General features: G+C 44.7%; 1 protein-coding gene across 1 annotated transcript in view; it reads right to left on the bottom strand.

The window, feature by feature from the left end:
* ACOXL (acyl-CoA oxidase like) overlaps window positions 1-22585 on the bottom strand; it is a 312000-nt gene that overhangs the window by 20241 nt on the left and 269174 nt on the right. Inside the window, exon 18 of the mRNA XM_058667609.1 lies at window positions 1179-1280. Coding sequence (XP_058523592.1) covers window positions 1179-1280 — 102 coding nt within the window. The remainder of the gene's footprint in view (window positions 1-1178; window positions 1281-22585) is intronic.

Here is a 22585-nt window from a genome sequence, read left to right as displayed (position 1 = left end):
CTCCACTTGTTCCTTCTTGAAACCCAGCTGTCTTGTAAAACACTGAGGCACTCTGAAATCACCACACTGTGAGTTAGGCAGTCCTCAGCTGTTCCTCACACCCTGGCTGGGTGAAGAAGCCATTTTGGATACAATCTTGTGCAGCAAAAGAACTGTCCAACTGAGCTCCACCCCGACTTCAGAATCAACAGAAACAATCAGCAGGGGTTGTTTTAAGCCACAAGTTGTGGGGTCATTCGTTACACAGCAATAGATGACTGGGACATCCTTACCTATATGTAGCACCATAATCTCTATTTTCCTAAAAGAGGAAGACTCTGCAAGGTTCTTCAAGGCCCACTGTATCCTGGCTTCTCCAGGATTTTTAGTAACCTGAGACTTGAACTACACGGACTTGTCACTACTTCTGAACGTATCTGTCCTAGCTACTCCCGTTTCTCTATTTTAACTCCCTTGTTCAACCCTGTTTCTAGGGCCCGCTGCCACTTGCCTTTCCACTGGGACCACCACCTCCACTGTCCTCATTTTCCACCCTTCGAATTTTAGCACAAGGATGACACTCACTCTTACCACACCTATCCTCTTGGTCTCGAATGTTGTCTAATGGCTAAATGTTCTGGAAAGCATCCATTCTCCTGTGACAGGCTGTTTTGCTGTTCCCAAACCTGAGCTCTCTTGAATTCAGGGCCCAAGTCTGAACACCTGCTTGTGTTTCAGCATCCAACTGAGGGCCTGCAGAGGGGAGGACTGAGAAAGGGGTCCGGCTAATGAGGATAGTGCCTCCTATCATTTTCCTCTAGAGTGGGATACTGGTGATACTTTCACCAGCTACACCTTCATTTTAAACTCCCATTGCCATCACTACATAAAAATACCTACTTTCTGCTAAGAAGTAGAAAAACAAAGGTCATTAATTTTTTTTTAACCAAAGACAAAGAAAAGGCTTTTGATCCTTTTCTCTGCTTTTGAAGTCAGAAAGTGCCTGTACGGTGAGTCATTCCCTTGTCACTTCAACTCTGAGATGTAAGATGATCACGGCAGGCAGTAAAAGCACACATGTGAAGCCCCAGAGGCACACAAATCCATGAGTGGAAATCCACAAAGACTGGCAGGACTGCTCCTGAAGAAAGGCGACGAGCCACATCACAAAGGAGTGCTGCTCCCTGGGGACGCCTCACCTGTCTCCTGATGCACATGCTGGCCGCGGGCGTCAAGTATTTACGTTCCAGATACCAGGCTCGCTCCTCGAACACCAATTTTGTTCCATACAGCAGACAAAACTAAAGGGAGGGCAAGAGGAAAGAAATAGATGAATGGTGTTACATTCGAAGAACTATTACCTGAGGAGGTGAAACACAGAGAACGCCGTGGGACATTTCACACCGTCGTGAAAGTTACCACTTCATTCAGGTAAGGTTTCAATATGCAGTGTAAGCTTTACTTCCTGAACATTCTACAGCAAATATTAAGATACAGAACAGGACGATGCACTCCCCCATATCCATCTCCCAAGTCTGAATTAATTCACAGCAAATCCTATCTTAGCCAGTCCTCACCCCACCACACACTTATTTAGGAGCAATTTCATGCACAGTGCCTTTTACAATATGCTTTAGAAATCTGTTTGCTTCCCTTCTCAAACTATGGATGTATATTCCACATGTGTATTCTGGATAGAATCTTAATATTTTCCACCAACCAGGTTTTGATCACGCTTTCACAAAAATAATGCTTCCCATTTATACGTTTTATTTGTAATACATTTTTTCCTTGTCATATTGATCAAATCTATCATCTCAATAGGCACCGAGCACCCATAAATGAGTTTTCCTCATTATATTTCATTCATTGTTCATGTGACTGTTACTATTTGACACTTCCAAAATCACATCACAGTTGAGTGCCCAGGAGCAGGCAATGAGTATAGTGCCAAGACCCTGAATAGGAAGCCTGCAGTCCGTATTGCAGTGAGTCCTGGCTCCACTTCCCATCCCAGCTTCCTGCTAATGCTCAAAGTGGGAGGCAGCCGTGAGAGTTCTGTAGCTGAGTCATCTACCCAGCAGACCTGGCTGGAGCTCTGGGCTCCTGGCTATAGCCTGGCCCTACCCTGTATGTTGTGGGTATCTGGGCAGTAACATGGTGGATGTGAGAGCTCTTTTGATGTCCTGTGCCTTGTGAATAAATGAAAAATAAACACACTAAAAATGCATAAACCAATATAGTGGACTTCAACATTTCTTTCACCCTGTCTCAACAGTTATCCATTTGTTGTCAATCCAGTTTTACCTGTGCTCCCATTCTTTCCCCTTTTCTGAATGGGAGAAGGTAACACCATCTTATCCAAAATATTTCACCATTCATGTCTAAAAGTTAATGACTTAGTAGAAGTGAGTTTGTCTCAAAGTCAAGCTAAGCACTAACAACAACCTCTTATCCTGCCTTACGGAGAGACTGGGTTTAATTAAAAGGACAACTTATTCCCTGCAAATTCTCACACTCAGTTTAGAATCTTGCATCATCCAAGAAGTACACTCCATGAATTTATAGAAATACAAGAAATATGAATGTATGGGTTGGCTCTGAGGAAAGACATCTTGCCCTGATGTATGTCTGTGTACCTAGGATCTGGGAGAGCAGCAGTAAGAGATGGGCTGGAACCCATTTCCTGCAACTGAAGGCTACTGCTCCTGAGGATACAGAAATCCATGAAATATTCCCATAAACAGCTCTTTCAAGATGCTGATATTTTGCACATCTCTGTTCAAGACGACCAGCCTTAGCTGACAATCATTCACCTCTGATCACACAATCTCTACTCTTGTGTGGCTTGCATTTTATGGCCCAGACACTGAATTCTCTTCTTCAAAATCCCCCACCTGCAGGATAGGGTTACCACGGATGCTTTGTTTAGGTTTGCATACATCCTTTCTTATTAAAAGGTTTATTTATTTTTATTGGACAGTCAGATATACAAAGAGGAGGAAGATCTTCCATCCAATAACTCATTCCCCAAGTGGCGACAATGGCTGGAGCTGAGCCAATCTGAAGCCAGGAACCAGGAGCCTCTTCCAGGTCTCCCACGTGGGTACAGAATCCCAAGGCTTTGGGCTTTCCTCAACTGCTTTCCCAGGCCTCAGGCAGAAACCTGGATGGGAAGCAGAGCTGCTGAGATTAGAACTAGAGCCTGTATGGGATCCCGGTGCATGCAAGGTGAGGACTTTGGCTGCTAGGCTACCGCACTGGGTCCCATACATGCATCCCAAAAGGAAGAGTTTATTTATTTATTTATGTATTTTGAAAATCACCTTGTTGATATGGCCCACCTGGACCTCCTCCAAATCTCCACGAATTTTGATTCAATCACTTTATACATTGGGTTGGATATCATCCACCACTGTATCATAGAGCTCAGTGGATAGTCTAGCTCTTTCGATTAATCTGTGAACCTACTTAGTGGAATGTCATCTAGCCCAGATTCTTCTAGCTTGTCCATAAGAATATTCCGAGACTCTGGAAAAGTACAAGCCACAGTCAAAATTTACACTGTCCATTTCCTTAAAGTTTTTCTCTTTGGAGCCAGATTAAACAAGTTAATCAAAGACCATGGTTGTCTCTTTTCTAGCTGAGAAAAAACTGTCTTGAATAGCTGGGTATAGAATTCTATCTTGGCTCTATATCAATCCCAGATTCTATAGATTCCCAAATATATTTCAATTTTTGAAAATGTGGACATTTGTTTGTCCATTGATTTTAGACATCTGCCTGGGTTTCAGCTCTCTCTCAGCTGCAGTCCTTCCCGATGGAAACTACAGGAGATAAACACTCCACTCTCTTCCTACCACTTGTTACCATCCAGCTCTTCTTACCCAAACCAGGGTCCATCTTTTAAAATCTGAACACAGCTGAAAATGACCCTTTCTATATGCATCAGATTACTTGAAAAGCCTCTAGAATGTTGGAATTTGGCCATCCTGACATTTATTAAGTGCTACTTCTTGTGTTCTAGCCTTGCACAACTGTCTCTTGTGCCTTAACCCACTGCTCACTCTATACTTTCCTTATATCCATGCCCACAACATAACTCACCCTCTACTTCTATCTTTTTTCCACAAATGTCAAAAGTCATGACTCACCCCCTGCCCAAACACATACACACTATTGTAATGCCAGAATGCCATTCTGCTGCTTGGATCCTCTCAAGTTCACAAGCATCTTCAAAATCTCTGCCCACTGAATCACAATAGCCAGTATTTATTTTTTAAAAGATTTTTTTTAACTTGGAAGGTCAGAGGTATAGAGAGGGAATGACAGAGAGAAAGATCTTCCACTGGCTGGTTGACTCCCCAAATGACTGCAATTGCCAAAGATGGGCCAGTCCAAAGCCAAGATCCAAAAGCTTTTTCCTGGTCTCCCACATAGGTGCAAGGGTCCAATGACTTGGACTATCCTCTGCTGCTTTACCAGGCCATAAGTTGGGAGTTGGACCAGCAAGTGAGCAACTGGGGCTCGAACTGATACCCATATAGGATGCCAGTGCTGGAAGCCAGAGGATTAGCCTGTATTGTCACTGTGACAGCCCTGATAGCCAATCTTTCTTTCTTCCTTCCTTCCTTCCTTCCTTTCTTTCTTTCTTTCTTTCTTTCTTTCTTTCTTTCTTTCTTTCTTTCTTTCTTTTTCTTTCTTTCTTTCTCTTTCTTTCTCTCTCTTTTTCTTTCTTTCTTTCTTTCTTTCTTTCTTTCTTTTTCTTAAGGCAGCACACCACCCCATTTTTAAAGATTTATTTATTTTTATTGGAAATTCATATATCCAGAGAGAAGGAGAGACAGAGAAGAAGATTTTCCATCTGATGATTCACTCCCCAAGTGACCGCAAGGGCCAGAGCTGAGCCAATCCAAAGCTAGAAGCAGGACCCAAGACCCAGGGACCAGGAGCTTCTTCTGGGTCTCCCACATGGGTGCAGGGTCCCAAGGCTTTGGGCCATCCTCTACTGCCTTCCCAGGTCACAAGTAGGGAGCTGGATGGGAAGCGGGGTTGCCAGGATAAGAACTGTTACCCATATGGGATCCCGGCGCATGCAAGGCAAGGACTTTAACCATTAGGTTAAAGCCAATGTTTCTTAAGCACTTACTACATGCCATGCACTAAAAGGAATTTCACTTTAAACTTCCTTAGTCCTCACAATAATTCTGGAAGGTAGTTGTTGCAGGACTATGTGGGAAAGGATTATCTCAACAGCCATGAGTTGCCCAAATCCTGTGCAATCCCTCCATATTTAGGATTGGCCCTTGCTTGGCTCCTGGTAAGAGACTTTCAAGTCCTTGGATTATGCTGCCTGATAAGAGTATCTTTGTATTCCTGAAGTGACCACCACAATACTTTATGCTAACCATGCAATTTGTGGTGAGGGCTTGTTTTCATATGCCTGAGGCTTTGGGCCACTTGGAGGGCTGTGGTGTGAAGAGCTGAGGTCAGCCATATGAGTGCAGTATGTTTATGTGACGGAGCCCCAGCAAACACCACACGCGTCAGGCTTGCTTGACCTGGTTGGCAGCACTTTGCACATGCCGTCACGTCACTGTTGAGAAAAGTGGTACTGCTTGTATGGCTGTATTGGGAAGGGACAACAGGAAGCTCGCTGGTCCTTCCAGAACTTCACCCCATACCTCTTCTGTTTGCTGATTTTAACCTGATTGCCCTCTATGTGCTGAACTATAGCTACAGATGTAACCATTGGTTAAACACTGTGAGCCCTTCTACCAAGTATTTGAGCTCAAGGGTTCACTTACACATGAAAGACAGAGGGACCAAAGAAATGTAAATGAAAAAACAAAGATTGAAATTAATTCTTTCAAAGTTTGTTTTTTCCTGTTTCCCATTCAGAGCGTCTGCACATCTCAGAATTTAAAAAGCAAAAGAGACACCTCTTAGGGCATCCCTCGTCTCTCCCACTGGCCATTTCTTGTCTCTCCCACTGGACACATTCACGAGTCATGGGCAGTGGGCATGAGAAGCTACATGAGGATTTTGAGACATAAACAGTGACCAGAAGATTGAGGAAGAAAAAGAGAATTCAAAGGCTACTCATGATGGTGATGACTTTAACTTTTTCTTCACTAGCCTTCACACTGCTTGTCCCTAAAGTCATGATGTAGCAGATTGGGATACCTCCCTTTTCTTGGCAACACCTAGGGAAACAGAAAGTCTCATGGGCTCATGAGAGGGAGCGCTTGAGAAAACAGTCCCAGCCCCCATAAAATTATTTATGAGTATATGGGCTTAGGCTTGGACTTTGAGAACTGAGCTGTCAGGAGATAAGATTTCATGTGCCAGGAGATAAGAATTCATGTGCACGATGCCTTGAAGACTTAAGTGACATGAGAACCATAACTTGCACTCAAACACAACCAGGTTTACTGCCTGCCTAGACAGAAATACTAACATTCTCCCTAAAGTCTGCATAAGATCCAGGATCTCCTAACATGCAAATGGCCAGCAACTAATCCAGAATTTTCCAGCATGTAAAGGAAAAGAGAGGCATCACTTGCCTGGGAAAAGACAACAGATGCCAACAGCAAAATGTCTCAGATGTTGGGATTATCTGGCAAAAACTTGAAATCAGCCATTGTAATAATTCTCAAAAAAAAAAAAGTCTTTCCAAATTTTCAGCAAACAAGTGGTAAAAGAGTTAAATCCAGGAAAGAAATAGAAGATACAAGGGAGAAGCAAATGGAAATTATAGAGCTGAAAAACACAGTAACTCAGTAGCAGAAGTCCTCAGCTTGCATGCACCAGGATCCCACATGAGCACCCGTTCTAATCCCGGCAGCTCCACTTCCCATCCAGCTCCCTGCTCCTGGCCTGGGAAACCAGCAGAGGACAGCCCAAAGCCTTGGGACCCTGACCTCATGTAGAAGACTAAGAAGAAATTCCTGGTTCTTGGCTTCAGATCAGCTCAGCTCTGGCCACTGCAGTCTCTTGGAAAGTGAACCAGTGGATGGACGATCTTTCTTTTTCTCCTTCTCTCTGTAAATCTGACTTTACTGTAAAAACAAATAAATCTTTTGGAAAAAAATGCAATGACCAAAATAAAAAATGAGCTTAAGAGCTGAACACAAGAAATGGAAAAGAATTAGTGAAGTAGAATATGGAACAATAGATAAGAACCTACCTAAATAAGAGGAAAGTAGACGAGGAGAAAGAAAAGAGAGGTTAGAGACTTGTGGGACTGTCACAGAGAATCTAATCTTCACACCACTGGAATTCTGGAGGGAAAGGAGAAAGAAGGCAGGGCTGTGCAAGGGGGTCTGGTGGTGGGGCTGCTGTCGGGCCACCTGTATCCTATAACAAAGTGCCTGGTTTACTTCTCGGCTCCACTCCCCGCTCCAGCTACCTGCTGATGTTATCCTGGAAGGCAGCAGGTGATACTCAAGCAGGTGGGTCCTTGCTCTGCAGGTGAGAGGACTGGATTGCATTCTCAGCACAGCCAGGTTCAACCCTCACAGTTACTGGTACACGGGGAGTGAATAGCAGCTGGAGGATTTCTCTCTTCCTCCTCTTTGTGTCTCCATTTCCCAGTCCCACTTCCTTTCAAATATATAAAAATAAAATAATCTTCTTCTTTAAAGTGTTTGAAAATAGATGGCTAAACAAAATCCCCAAACTTAGAGGAAAAAAAATCCATAAAAATGTACAGATTTGAGAAGGTCAGTCAATCTCAAACTGGATGGACACAAATAAATCCAAGTCCAGCCACATCCTAAACCTCTGGGAAGTAAAGGCACAGTAAGACATCCTAAAGGCAGCCTGAGGGAAAACAATGGCACATGGACACAGACAAACCTGAATGACCATGGTTCTCCTCAAATCGGTGGCACAAAGAAGCGAGGAAAGACAAACAAATTGGGAAGGAAAAAAGTGAAATTGTTTCTATCCACAGAAAATGACTGTGCACAAGAGCCAAAAAAAAAAAAAAATCCTCTAGAAACAACACCGACCTTCATAAGGAATCAATGTCAATGCAGGCAGTTTCAATTATATTGCCAGACAGTTAATAATTTAAAGCAATGTATCTTTCTTGATAACTTCTCTCAAAATGAAATTCTTGAACATAAATCTACAAACCCAGGTTTATTATCTTTATGCTGGAAGCTAAAATTTAGGGAAGAAGAAAAGTACAAGAGTCAGTGGGGTACATCTAGCAGACTCATTCACAGATTTAACATAGTTCCAATCACAACACAATGTTTGTGCGTAGCAACAAGCAAAAGAAACAAAGGGTCACAAACATTTGCAGAAGGAGAATCAAGCAAGAGAGATCATCTTATTAAAGATTTACCATAAAACCAAAGTAATCAAGCTAGCATAAGCAGAGCTGTTGTTTTGGTACAGCAAGTTAAGTTATTGCATGTGACACTAACACCCCTTAGGAGTGCTGGTTTGAGTCCCACCTGTTCCATTTGAGAGCTAGCTCCCTCCCGGTGTGTCTCAGAAAACTCAAGCGCTTGGACCCTGTCACCTCCGAGGGAGATCTGAACGCAGTCCAGGTTCCTGGCTTTGGGGTGACCCAGTCCTGGCCATCATCGCCACTTTTTTAGTGAAGCAGTGGATGTAAGAATTTCTTCATTTCTCTCTCTCTCTCTTTCTCTCCCTCTTTCTCTCTGCATTTTGCCTTTCAAATAAATAGATATTACAAAACAGATAACATGATCAGAGTACAGATACATAGATCAGTGGAACACAGTAGAGGTCCCAGAAATATAACCAGGTAAATGTGTCTAAATTACTTTAAGAAGTAACTCAATGGAAAAACACAGTCTTGGCAACAAATAGTACTGAAATAACTGTGCATCAGCAGTCAAAAGATAAAACGTAACCTGAGCCTCACACCTTATAAACACATTGACATTAGTAAATTATCAATATACCTGTGTAACACAAGCTTCTAGGGAAAAAAGTGGAAAACATTCATAGGTTAACCCAAAAGTTGTCAGATATGACACCAGATGCATAACGCACAAAACAGAAAAACTGACCAGTTGAATTTCATCAAAATGAAAAAGTTTGGCTCTGCAAAGCTGCTGTTAAAAGAATAAAGAAAAGAAACCCTACTCTGCAGACTGGAAGAAGGTATTTGTAAATTGTGTATCAAAGAAAGAATTTGTGTTTATCATTTATAAGGAACTCTGAAATTTTCATCAGTAGGGAAACAAATCACTCAATTAAAAGGTGCAAATGATTTTACCAAAAATTCACTAAGTCCAATGTGTAAATTAGCACAAAGCGTTACCATCATCTACTGGAAAAATGCAAGTGAATTCCCCAGGGAGATGCCCCTGTTTACCTGCTGCAATGGCCAAAATAAAGCAGCATTATTAGGTACTGGTGAGGATGCTGAGCACTGGACCTGTTTCTTATAAAGTGATACACTTGCTGCCAGGTGCAGGAACTTCCTTCGGGCATTTGCCCAAGCACAGTGGTTCTCAGCCATGAATGAATTTTTCATTTGACAACATCTGGCAATACACTGGTTTTGTCACAATTAAGGGGAGTTCTACTGGCATCTAGCGGGTACAGGCCCAGGGCACTGCTAAGTGTCTCAAAATGCCCCTAGCAGCTCCTCCTTCCGAACAAGTATCCAACCCAAAATGTCAGGGTTGGTAGTACTAACATTGAGAAGCACTGTCCTAGAGAAAAGAAAACTTTCATTCTCACTGCAAGCCATAAGAAATATTTACAATAGGGCCCGGCGGCGCGGCCTAGCGGCTAAAGTCCTTGCCTTGAAAGCCCCGGGATCCCATACGGGCGCCGGTTCTGGTCCCGGCAGCTCCCTGCTTGTGGCCTGGGAAAGCAGTCGAGGACGGCCCAATGCATTGGGACACTGCACCCACGTGGGAGACCCGGAAGAGGTTCCAGGTTCCCGGCTTCGGATCGGCGCGCTTCGGCCCGTTGTGGCTCACTTGGGGAGTGAATCATCGGACGGAAGATCTTCCTCTCTGTCTCTCCTCTTCTGTGTATATCTGGCTGTAATAAAATGAATAAATCTTTAAAAAAATTATAAAAAAAAGAAGTATTTACAATAGCTCTGCTCACAACCATGAAAAAAACTAGACACAGCTCAAGGGTCCTTCAACAGGTGAACGAATAAACAAACCACGGAGCACTCTTGTGATGGAATATTACTCATCCCAAAAGAGGAGTAAACATTGATGCTTGCATGGGGTTGGCTCAATCTCAAAGACATTGTGCCGAGTGAGGGAAGCCCATAGGAATAGTTTACACATCTTGCGACCCCATGTTGTATAAATCAACATGCCAAAAAAACACAAAGCTATAGAGATGGAGAATAGAGCATGAGGAGCCATTAGAAGGCGAGAACAATGATAAAGCTACACCAGAAGGGATGGTCGTGATAGACACTTGCATTTCTTGGTTGTGAGGGTAATGACATGAATGTATGCGTATGTCAAAAGTCCTAGAATTATCCACCTCTACACTAAATGATTTTACCATGTGATAAATAGACAGGCGTTTATTTATGATAGACACAGAGCTTGCTTGTTGCCTTCCTACTTTAGGCTCCCCCTTCTTTGTTATGGCCAAAGCATACTGAGGTTGCCCATTGAGAATTGTGCCTTTCCTCTGAGCTCCCACAGCTATGGGAGTGTCTCTGTGTTACATGTCCTGCTGTTGGCCATGTGGCTTTCTTCCTGACCACAACAGGATCTGGAAGGTACATGCTATGTACTCATGCATCTTTGGCTTCCCCACTGTGTCCAGCCCAGCTTCAGGACGCTGGGTGCATGTGTGGAAGAGAAGAGTCAGAAAACCTTAGCTCTCAGGAGCCTCAGCCCACTGGGACCAGCCCCAGAGAGAAGGCGACTCGCTTGGGATTTCCTACGAGCAGGTGGCACATTGCCCACAGTCCGTGCCGCATAATAAGCCAGAAGATGAAGCAAAAGATCAGAGTTGGCCCTCCAGTGTCAGAGAAGATGAACAAAGCTTATTAATGCACAGCGATGCACAGCGAGGCCAGCATGAGGCCGGGAGCCGTTCTCCCCAGCAACAGCCCAGTTCTCTCACGGTGATGAAGTGCTTTGCCTTCTGCGGCAGACGTTAGCCACTTGGGAACACGTTATTGCCTCATAAAATTGATGGGCAGGGGCACTCTCTCCTACTTTCAGGAGGTTTTTTTTTTTTTTTTTTTTTTTTTGCCTGCATTAGCAAAAAGTATTGGCTTTTCAATTTCCCAGGGCATGTCTTACAGGAGCCGAGTGCCCAAAACTTGAGCCGAACTGAATCAATGCCCATCTCCAACCCTCTCCTCCAGGTCTTCAGCCTGCAGGTGAGAGCTCAGGTGAGAACAGCTTATTTATATTTAACTAGCGGTAGGGAGCAGGCATCCATTTGAGTGTCTCATTCTTTGATCTCCGGAGGAGGTTGTTCAAGGTTAAAGTTTCTTTATCTTCCAAGTTGCCTAGAGATGTTTTTCAACTTAAAACATCCAACCTGCTCGCTGTCTCTCCAGGCTGAAAAGCCTTTCTCCTTTAGCAGTGTGACAACATGATAGGTAGTGGTGGCCGGATTATTCTGGTAGTTGAGAATCAGAAAGCATAAAGTGGGAGAGGGACAGAGAGAACCCTGGAGACAATAACTCAAGGCTTTTCCTCATTGATTTATGCAAAGGCTTGGACAGAGAGGAGACTCAGGCCTTGCTGCTTCTGGCCTCTGAGGTCAGTGGATAGCAAAGTAGTGTTCTTCCTACTGGGACAAGGGCAGCTGCAGACTCCTGTGGCTGGTCTGCTCCAGCACACCCACCTCCACCATGAGGTGTGGCCGTGCAAGTGGCCTCCGGGAGGTGTACAGACTTCAGAAACCACAGAATTGCAAATAGAGAAGCAAGACTTGTCCCTGGCGCTTCTGCCCACCCACTGTGTAGACCAGCTCGGAGCCACAGGCCTCCTGTTTGCACAGAAGTGAGCCAACCTGTGGAAAAGCATTCGGTTGGCCGGGCTCTATCCCCCAGGATTTTTTTTCATAACCCAGATGTTGATGGAATACAACTCCATTTCATCAAATTGGTTTGAGTGGCAGATAGACACACACACACACACACACACACAGAATCTCCCATGTGTTTGTTTACTCTCCAAACGCTCACAACAGCTGAGCCTGGGCCAGACTAAAACCAGGGCTGGGAACGCAGTGCAGGTCTCCCACAAAGCTAGCAGGGGCGCAGCAACATCAGCCATCAGCTGCTGCCTTTCAGGATACATATTAGCAGGAAGCTGGAGCGCACAGGTGTCTCAAGTGGCGTCTTACCTAATCTAGCAAACGTCTGCCATCCAACTCCATTTACTACCCCCACCCTCCCCATGTGGATGTGGCTTTGAACTTGTGCTCCTCAATTAGAAGGTTAAAAGCTATATACTTCAGGATGAATTGTGTTTTCCTGTTCATGCTCACATGCTGAACCTCTGGATGTGACACGGGAGTATTCAGAGCCAAAGTAGTCATTGCATAAGTGATTACATTCAAATGAGGCTGTTCTGGTGGGGCCCTAAGTGAATAGGACAGGTGTCTTTCTGAAGAGAAGTGGACATACTAAGGGATGCATGTACACAGGCGAGGACACAGTGGGAGCTGGCCATTGGCAACCAAAGATTCAGGCCACAGGAGAATCAAAACTGCTGGTGCCTTGAGCTCAGGTGCTCAGCCTCCAGAATGTGAGGGTAAAAAAAAAAAAAAAAAAAAAAAAGATTTCTTCTGCTTCAGGCCCCAGTCTGTAGGATTTTGTGATGACATTTAGAACTAACTGTACACCATGGCGAGGGCATCAGTGATGGGACAATGGAAATGCGCTCGTAGTTGATACAAATGCACTTGATCTCTCTGCCCCTCAAGCAAGAGTGCTTTACTGATGTGTGTGTGTGTGCGTGCATCCACTTACTATTACTATTTCCCCCCCATCAGCAACAGCAGCTAGGCAGGGAAGAGTAAAGCAAGCTGAGCAAACACCTGCACACCTTATGGGGATATGGAGGATCCTACATTCCTGTGAGGAAGTCCAAAGGAGACTGCAGAAAGTACAGCTGGAAGGAAGCTCTCAGTGAGCATCTGCCTTGGTTCTTGGGTAAGGCTGCTTGGAGAGAGATTAGAATATGCTGGATATGGCCAGTAGTCACCTGGATAGCCTCCTCCCCATCCACTGCAGCAGGATGTCAGACGGTACCATGATCTTAGCTCTGGTTTGTCCTGAATGCAACACTCCTCACTCTGAATGCAGAGTTCATCTTGATTTTCCCAAGAGCCGATCTGAATGCTTTGTTTCAGATCCTGGTTTGTTATATGCTTGTGCATCCAAGATGATTCAGCTAAATTTTGCTGCTCTCAATGTGACCTGGACCCTGCATTATCTCCCTCCAGGTCCTCCAGGACCTCCCCCTGTGAAGATGAGAGCCACAGTCTGCTCCTGTGTGTCTCTGGCCACTGGGCTCTTGGAAATGGAAGGCTTCCTTATTGTCCTTGCACCCCCAAATCCCAGAGTGCTTGCAGAAAACAGGGTCTTCCCCCTAATATTTCATTAAGGCCTTTCCTCTGGACTTCCCAGGACTCCTGCATACAACACGGACTCCCTGGGATTTGCTGAAGGTGCTTGTCTCTGAGGTCTTATTCCAATGTTACAGATTTTTTTTTAAATTTCTCGTAGCAACTCACATTTTTCTAGCACACTCCTTGGATCCAGAAGTCAAATCTCAGTTGTAAACGGTGATGAGGCACATTCTGTTGGGTTGTTTTTACCTCTCTTGGTACCTGTGCTTATTCCTTCTGCCATTTTGACTTCCTAGGTTCTGAATTATTTCCATGTCTCACTTCTAAATTAGTAAGTTTTTAAAAATGTATTTATATTTTATTTGAAAGGCAGAAACATACAGAGATGCAGAAAGAGAGCGATCGATCTTCCATCCACTGGCTCATTCCTCAAATGGTTGCAATGGCCAGAACTGAGACCATCTGAAGCCGGGAGCCAGGAACCTCTTCCAGGTCTCCCACGGGGGTACAAGGGCTCAAGGACTTGGGCCATCCTCCACTGCTTTCCTAGACCATAAGCAGAGAGTTGGATTGGAAGTGGAGCAGCTGGGACTAGAACTGGCATCACTATGACAATACTAGTGCTAGCAAGTGGAGGATAAGCCTGTTATACTACCATGCTGGCCCCATACAACAAATCTTTAAAAATTCAATCTATTTTACCTGTTAAGATTTATTATATTTCGAAATATATTTTACTTTTTGAATTCTGGGGTTTTCCAGCTCAGGAGGGGTGTGACCATTGTTCTCTAAACTTATTTTGAATTCTTTATTTGTATCACGTTTCCTATTTTTTTGCTTTCATAGTACTCACAAGTCACATCTTCAATTGAATACTTAACTTATCCTTTCTTATCCACAGATGTGATTTTCTTTCTTGTGTCTTATTCCATTATAATGATTTTTTTTAACAATGTTCAATTTGACTTTCTTCTCTGTTATGGTATGAGTCTAAAGAGGCAGTATACATTCTTCATTCTCACTGTTACTTAGGGTGTTGATGTAGAGAAGGTCGCCGGAACTCTTCTGACGGGGTGGGATTGAGCATGATGTGCACGCTAGATCAGAACATGCGCCGTGTCGGTTACAAAAGCTTCTGGAAGCTGTGTCAAGCAGATGTGCACCCGCCCACTCTGCACAGCTATCCTGCAGAGCCTTTTGGTGGCTGGTCCAGTACTGAACGAACAGCTGGGATTTCACCTGGTGCCTCCGCAGCACTGCCGCTCATTCACTTCATCAGCAAAATGCAGGAGCCTACATCCTCATGACCTGAAGGCACTTCATACACGTGCTTAGAAACCATCTAAAAACCATATTTATCTTGGTTCAAAAGTTTGACATACATGCACAATTTTCTCATCACGTTTTTTATGAAGCTTTGAAGATTTCCCCATTTGACATTGATAGTGTCACGTCTTTTCTCGCTGAATGGATTTTATTCCCTTCACTTTAATCTTGCTACAGTCCCAATTTTATCACATATTAGGACTTGACTGATCATTCTTTGCCTTTTTTTAGGGAAGTTTTGTCTCTCTAGATGTTCCCCTCTCTCTGTCGGTAAATATATTTTAGAAAATCTAGCTGAAATCTTGATAGGGACTATGTTGAACTTTTATCTCAACATGAGTAGAAATAATATTTACTGTCCTCAATCTTCCAGTTAATGCATGTGAGATGTCTTTCATTTATTTAGATTTCCATTAATTTGGTTCCTAAAGCATTTTGCAGTTTTAGCATACAAATTCCTTACGTGTTTTGTTAGATTTATGTCTAAGTATACTCTTTGAAACATTCTATTTGATTTCTTTTTATTTTGATGTCTATATATTTGTGACTAGCATATGGACATATGAATGTTTATGTATATGTTTTCTAATGCTTATCTTGCAATTTTTCTCTCTCCCTCCTTCTAAAAAACATTTATTTATTTGAAAGGCAGGGGGATAAAGAAAGAGGAAGACACAAAGAGAGACATACAGAGTGTTCTTTAATTTGTTAATTCATTCCTCAAATGGCAACAAGCCAGATCTGGGCCAGAGGAAGGTGAGGATCCAGGGACTTAACCCAGATCTCCCCCTGGAGTGGCAGGGGGCTAAGTGCTGAGTCCCTCTGCTGCTTTCCCAGGCACATCAGCAGGATGCTGGGCTAGAAGCAGCGCCCAGGGACTTCCATCAGCCCTCTGAGATGCCAGTGCCACAAGCTGTGGCTTAACCTGGACCAGGATGCCAGCTTCTCTTTTCCATTTTTTTTTCTTTCAGACTTCTGGAGCTTTTTCACATGAGCCATCTTGTCCTCTGTAAATAGAACTGCTGCTGTTTTTCCTTTCCTCCTTTCTGATCTAAACAGAGATGTCATGTATTTCCATTTCTTGCCTTATTGCACAGGTTAGAACTTTCAGTACTAAATTGAGTAATGGTTATAAAACCAAACAGCCTTGTCTTGTTCCTGACATTAGGGGAAAACATTCAGTCCTTCACCATGAAGTATAATCCCAGTTAGGAGGATGTTGCAAATGTTTTTGACCAGGTTGAGAAGCTCGACTCAGTTCACATCTGAGAGTTGTTCCTATGAGTGAGTGCTGATTTTGACAAATGCTTTTTCTGCAACCAGTGATATGATAATAAGAATGTTTTGTTTTTTTAATATGGACAGTCAGATTTTTGCATATTAAACCAGTCTTTAATCTTCAGAGTAAATCAGAGTTGGTCATAAGGTATAATTCTGTTAACATATTGTGGAATTCTAGCATTACTATTTTGTTGGGCATGTTTGTGTTTATTAATTCATAAGAGGTAATGGCCTGCAGTTTTTCACTGTCTCTGTCTCCTTGGTAGGTGTTCTGTTCTCTTCTACATCCCAAAACAGAGTGGGCAGAATTTTTGTTCATGATTTTTTTAAAAAAAGATTTATTTTTATTTATTTATTTGAAACGGAGTTACAGAGAGATGGGGAGAGAGAAAGAGATCTTCCACCCACTACTCCATTCCCCCAAATGGTCACAACAACTAGGAATAGGCCAAATCAAAGACAGGAGTCAGGAGCTTCATTCAGATCTCCCATGTGGGTATAGGGTCCAAAGACTAGGGGCACCCTCTGCTGCTTTCCCAGGAACATTAACTAGGAGTTAGACTGAAAATGTTGCAGCCAGTGGTACCATATGGGATGCCTGGTATCACCAGCGGCTTCTTAATAACCCTCTTAATAACCCCTTAATAACCACAACATTAGTCCCAAATGTTTTTCTAATTACCTAGTAAAATTAGCCTATGAAAGCACTAGGACCTGGAGATGTTTTTCTCTGGAATTTTTCAACTATGAGTTTAATTTTTGTTAGGGGACTTAATTCAAATAAGAGATTTTTTAAAAAAGATTTCTTTTTATTTATGTGGAAGGCAGAGCTAGAGAGAAAGAGAGGAGACAAAGAGATCCATTGATGGTCACTTCCCAAACGGCCACAGCAACTGGGGCTGGGCCAGACTACACAAACAAGCCAGGAGCTTCTTTTTTATTATTATTATATTTTTTACAATCTTTACATAGTTAATTATGGTAAAAAAAAAAAAAGGTTCAAGGGCTATAGGGAAGTGGATAAGACTATTATTTCCCTATTGTTTCCTTCATGTATCTGAGGAAAAGAGGGATATTGAGGGAGAAGCCCCACCCAGTCTCCCACCCACCCCAAGTCCCGGATGTGGGGCATGCTCTGAGATCCTTGCTCAAGTGGTTTTGATAGTTCACCAGTTATGAATCGCTGCCAGTCTCGCCACTCCAAGCACAATGAGATCGTTGAAGAATCCACTGATTGACATAGTCCATCATAGAGTCTTCATTTGCCCAGTATTTCACTGCCAACATAGAGCTGAGGTGGTTGATTGACTTGTTCCGTCTTCTGTCTTTTCTTGGCTAGGGTTCTGAGTCTGGTGTTTCGATTGGGGAGATCCCCAAAAGAAACTTTGAGGTATTCCCAAATCAGATTCTTGTATGTTCTAGCAAGCACAGGGCCCGGCACAGTCCATCACCACGATCAACTGGTGGTTGCAATTGCTGGGTTGGTTCTGTTTTCAGTCCCGACTTCCACTGGAACCAATGGGTGTTGCAGTCCAGCCTGGTTCTGCCCAGCACATACTCATCCCTCACATAAACCAGTGGGAGCTGCAGCCTAGTCAGAGTGACCCACAATAAGCCCCACCAGGCCCGCCCCCTACCCTGGTTTGCCAGTATGTGTAGCAGACTAGTCCAGTCTATCCCCCATCCCATTTGGCTCTTGCGCATGTGAATCGGTATTGAAGCTTAGTTCCATCTAACCAGCTCAACTATCCAGCCCTCATGGATGTTGTTGAGTGCCTCTCTGTCTAGCCACCCCAGCCCCTGTCCTAGTTTTCGTGCCCTCCGGCGGGAGTAGTAACCCAAGAGGGAAGAGCCCACTATTTCCCTCCCAGGTCTCTCTCAATCCTGGTTTATGCACTCTTTGGGTGGTTCTGTGGTTTGACTTGACAGAATTAGCCCCCAGTGCCAGCTTCTGCCAGCTGATGCTGTGGCTAAGCCCAAACAACCCTCACCCACTCTAATTTATGCTTGCACCAGTAAGAACAATCAGCCCAGCCTGGCTTTTCCCTGATCGGTCCACATGAGGCACACAGGTGCTGTATCCTTGCTTAGACTGGTCTGCCCCCATCCCAGCCCACGCTCTCCAGTGGGAGTAGCTGTCCAGCAAGGGAACTCTCCCTTAATCCCCCTGCCGGCTCTGCCCCCTCCCTTCCTGGTTCTCACGCGTGCTGGTTGGGTGCTGCAGTCAAATCCAGTACAGGCAACCACGCCCTGGCATTCCATAATGTGTACTGGTTTTGTCGTGACCAAACCCAACTCAACCCACACTCTGTTCTGGTGTTCGGATTTGTCAGTGGATGATGTGAACTGATTCAGGCTGTTCTGCCCCTGACCCATGCCAAATGTATGCCAGTGGGAAACTTTCCTTGGCCTATTCTGGGCAAGCCAGGAGCTTCTTACAGGTCTCCCACACAGCTGCAGGATTCCAAGCTAATGGGTCCTCCTCTGTTTCTTTCCATGGCTATATATAGAGAGCTGGATGAGAAATGGGGCAGCTGAGAATCCAACCAGCACCCATGTGGGTGGCCAATGTTGCACTAGTGGCTTAACCCACTACCCTACAGCACTGGCCCTGTAAATAATCTATTTCATGTTGAGCACGTTGTATTTTTGAGGAATTGGCCTCTTCAATCTAAGTTGTGAAAGTTGTGTGTGTAGAACTTACCATCATATTACAACTATCATTATGAGGCTTTCAGAGTCTCCACTGATACCATCTGTCTCATTCCTGATATTGGTAACTTGTCTTTGTTAGTTTGCTAGATGGTTTTAATTTGTTGGGGTTTAATTTTCATTCTGCTGAATACATTTTCATTTCCTTTTACATTGTTTTTCAATTTTTTTTAGTTTTGCCTTATGTTCCAAATGATCTTGGTTTATGTTCCTCAGACACCTAAATATAAGGGCCTGGTGTTCAGGGCAACAGCTTGACACTATCAGGCATCTGTGTCCCATATTGGGCACAGTGGTTGCCTGGAAGGAGAAAACCATTGTATCAGGAGATCCTGAAGAGAAGCTGGGGTGAATTCACCAGTGCCTTCTTGCTGATAGTCTTCCCCGCATCTAACCCAGCTCACACTTCCTTCTTCTCTTCTTTCTCCTCTCCATCCCCTCCCCTTACCTCCCATGTACTGGGAACTTAAGGAGGTTCTGGGAGAAGGAAGGTGCATATCTAAGAAAGGTCCTTTCTTTAGTCCCTTTTCAAAGTTGATGTCCTTGGTGTTCTGTGTTCCCTTGGATGTGTCTTCTCATAAATACTTGAATATTATAAAATTAACCAAAAAGAGAGCAGATACAACCTTGCACGTGTGAGAGGAAGATTACAGGGACTATTCAAGTGCAAACAGTCTGAGGATTTAACCATGCTGGAGCTGGGGCTGGCTCTGAGTACAGGTGCTGCCCCCATGGGGGTGCAAGGCTTGCTGCCTTCATCAATTCACCCTGTGTGTGACTTCTCATGCCAGCCTAGTGCTAACTCCCCCTTCAGTGTAAGCCAGGGAATCTTACTCCTCCAGCTACTTGGTTACTTAGGCTGGTGGCCTGGGCCCACCTCCTGGAAGCTCCAGATGGAATACCTCCATACTGTGGGCACCTCAGCATCTGGATATCTTAACTACAAGGCCCTGCTCTCTCCTGCATTAAATTTAACCTGCAAGGGCCAAATCTGATTTTTGGTTTCCCACCTACGATTTGCACCAAATCCTGGTCTTCTTTTGGGGCAAGTGGTGGCCTTCCCTGCTGACCTGTCTTCTAAAGCAACTGCAGTGAAATCTGCCTTGCGGAGCAGCACATGGAGGAAATGGGACCGAGTCCAGCAGAGACATCTGTCTGAAAGTTCCACAGGTGAACACTCAAGGGGCTGTGCCCTGCATGCCTGGGGTGGCTCACTACTGCCTTTCCTGTTCCTGGAATTTCCACCTGCCAATCTCCACCTCATGTTTACTTCAATGCTAGACAACTAAGTATCCAGGGGCAGAGCAGGTGTTATGCCCTCACTGCTGCCAGTCGGCATGGCCCCACAGTCTCCTATTGGGTTAGTGGCCACAGGCAGTGCTGGCTCCTGCCGGCATGTGGACTGGAACAGCATGGGCCCATTTCTCCTGATGGGAACAATGTGGAACAGACAAAGTGCTAATTCTCTAGAGAGCAGAGCAGATCCTCCTACTGTAAGACAGGAAATGTCCTTGCCTTCCTCCTTGGAATCTCCCATCGGGTGATTTTCCTCCTTAATCCCTAGACTGGAATTTAAGTTCTCACAACAATTCCGGAGTAACTATTAGCTGATGGTGGTTTCTGCTGTGTTCCTTCTCAGAGACACATGATTGTCCTTAGCCACTGGAAGACCAGAAAGGTTTTCAGGAAAGGATGTAGTATCAAACACTGTATTTTAAAGATAGGGGACGGAGCTTTGGCACAGTGGTTAGGATGCCATTTGGGATGCCTGCATCTCCTATTTGAGTGTGTGAGTTGGAATGCTGGCTCTGCAAAGGTGCGAACTGGGAGGCAGCAGGTTGGTGGCTCAAGTCACTGAGTCTCTGCCACCCACATGGGAGACCTGGATTGAATTTCCAACTCCTGACCTTAGACTGATCAGCCCTGGTCACTGTGGACATCTGGGGAGTGAGGCAGTAAATAAATAAATCAGTAAGCACAGTTTTGAAAGTTGGCTTTAGGTCAGTGCACAATAGGAATGGAAGCTTCTGTCCCCTGCATCTAGGCACACATCCAAAGGAAATGGAATCAGACTATGAAAGAGACACCTGCACTCCCACGTACACTGCAGTACTGCACACAGCAGTCACCTGCACTCCCACGTACACTGCAATACCGCACACAGCAGTCAAGGTCTGGAAACAAGCTACATGTCCATCAACTGATGAACGGATAAAGGAAATGTGGTACATGCACACAACGAGCTATTTAGCGTACACAAGAAAGGAATTTAGACATTTGTTGCAAAAGGGAAGGAGCCAGAGTATATGGAACAGGCAAGACACAAAAAGACAAATATGTACGTCCTTTACCTGAGGAAGTTAAAAAAAAAGTTGATCTTAGAACAGTGAGCCTGCAGGCTGGAGAGCTGGAGGCGCGAAAGCTCAGGTCGGCAGCAGCAGGAAGCTCTGCGGGTCCCCAACACAAGGAGTGAGCATCGTTCAGTGACCCACTCTCAGCTGGCCGCAGAGCTGAAGAAGGGCTGACTGCTCTAAACACAGGGAAGAAGGAGCAAAGGTGGGCCGCCTGGCTGATGGCTTTACCTGGAGGACGCGTATTGAAGTATTACATCGCACCCTGTGAGAACGTACAAGTGTTACTCAGAAATCAAAGATTTTTGCTACCAAAAGAAAGAAAAAAAGAAAGAACAGAAGTTTCTGGATGTACCTCCCTGGAGTGGCAGCTGCCTGGGCCCCCCGTTTCAGCAACCCACGCTCGAGCATGCATCAGTGCACCTGAAATGCTGTATAAACGGAAAACTCCGCACACAACTTGTCACATCAACACCACTGGTCAGCACAGTGGAACCACATAGTCACTCAGATGTGATTTCTACAGAGGCATGGAGGCTCAGCTCAAATGCTACCTCCCCTGGGGAGTCCTCCCTAAACCCACCTTTCCTCTCTTTCAGCACTTGGTTCACTCCAGGGTACATGCTTATTGGAGGTTGACAGGTCTTGGCTCATGATACATCAGGAAGTTATCTGAAGGCAAGGGTCAGGTGCCTAGCAGAGGGTCTAACATGTTAACTGTCAGTTTATCCTGGAGCTTCACATTCTACTATTCAATCATCATTCCTTTGAGTGAAGAAATTAGTCCTGGAGCCAACATGCTGGTTCAATGGGTTAAGTGGTTGCTCAAGATGCCAGCATCACATATCAGAGTGCTGGTTCCCGTCTGTTATTTTTTTTTTCAAAAATTTATTTTATTTTTATTGGAAAATCAGTTATCCAGAGAGGAGGAGAGACAGAGCAGATTTTCCGTCTGTTGATTCACTCCTCAAGTGGCCACAACAGCTGGACCTGAGCCACCGATCCAAAGCCAGGAGCCAGGAGCTTCTTCCAGGTCTCCCATGTGGGTGCAGGGTCCCAAGGCTTTGGGCCTTTCTTGACTGCTTTCCCAGGCCACAAGTAGGGAGCTGGATGGGAAGTGGAGCAGCCAGGATTAGAACTGGCACCCATGTGGAATCCTGGTGTGCGCAAGCAGGACTTTAGCCGCAAGGCTATCATGCTGGGCCCTCCTGTCTGCTTTGGATCCACACGCAGGAAGAGGTTTTGGGCTCCTAGCTTCAGCATCGCCCAGCCTCAGGCTGTTGCAGCCTTCTCGGGGAGTGAGTCAGCAGATGTATCCCTCCTTCTCCTCTCTGTCACGCCGCCTTCCAAATAAATACATGTGTATA

This window comes from Ochotona princeps, chromosome 8 (genome assembly GCF_030435755.1).
Source record: "Ochotona princeps isolate mOchPri1 chromosome 8, mOchPri1.hap1, whole genome shotgun sequence".
Classification (NCBI taxonomy): Eukaryota; Metazoa; Chordata; class Mammalia; order Lagomorpha; family Ochotonidae; genus Ochotona; species Ochotona princeps.
The sequence above is the reverse complement of the archived record's forward strand: the minus strand, read 5'-3'. Positions and strand labels throughout refer to the sequence as shown.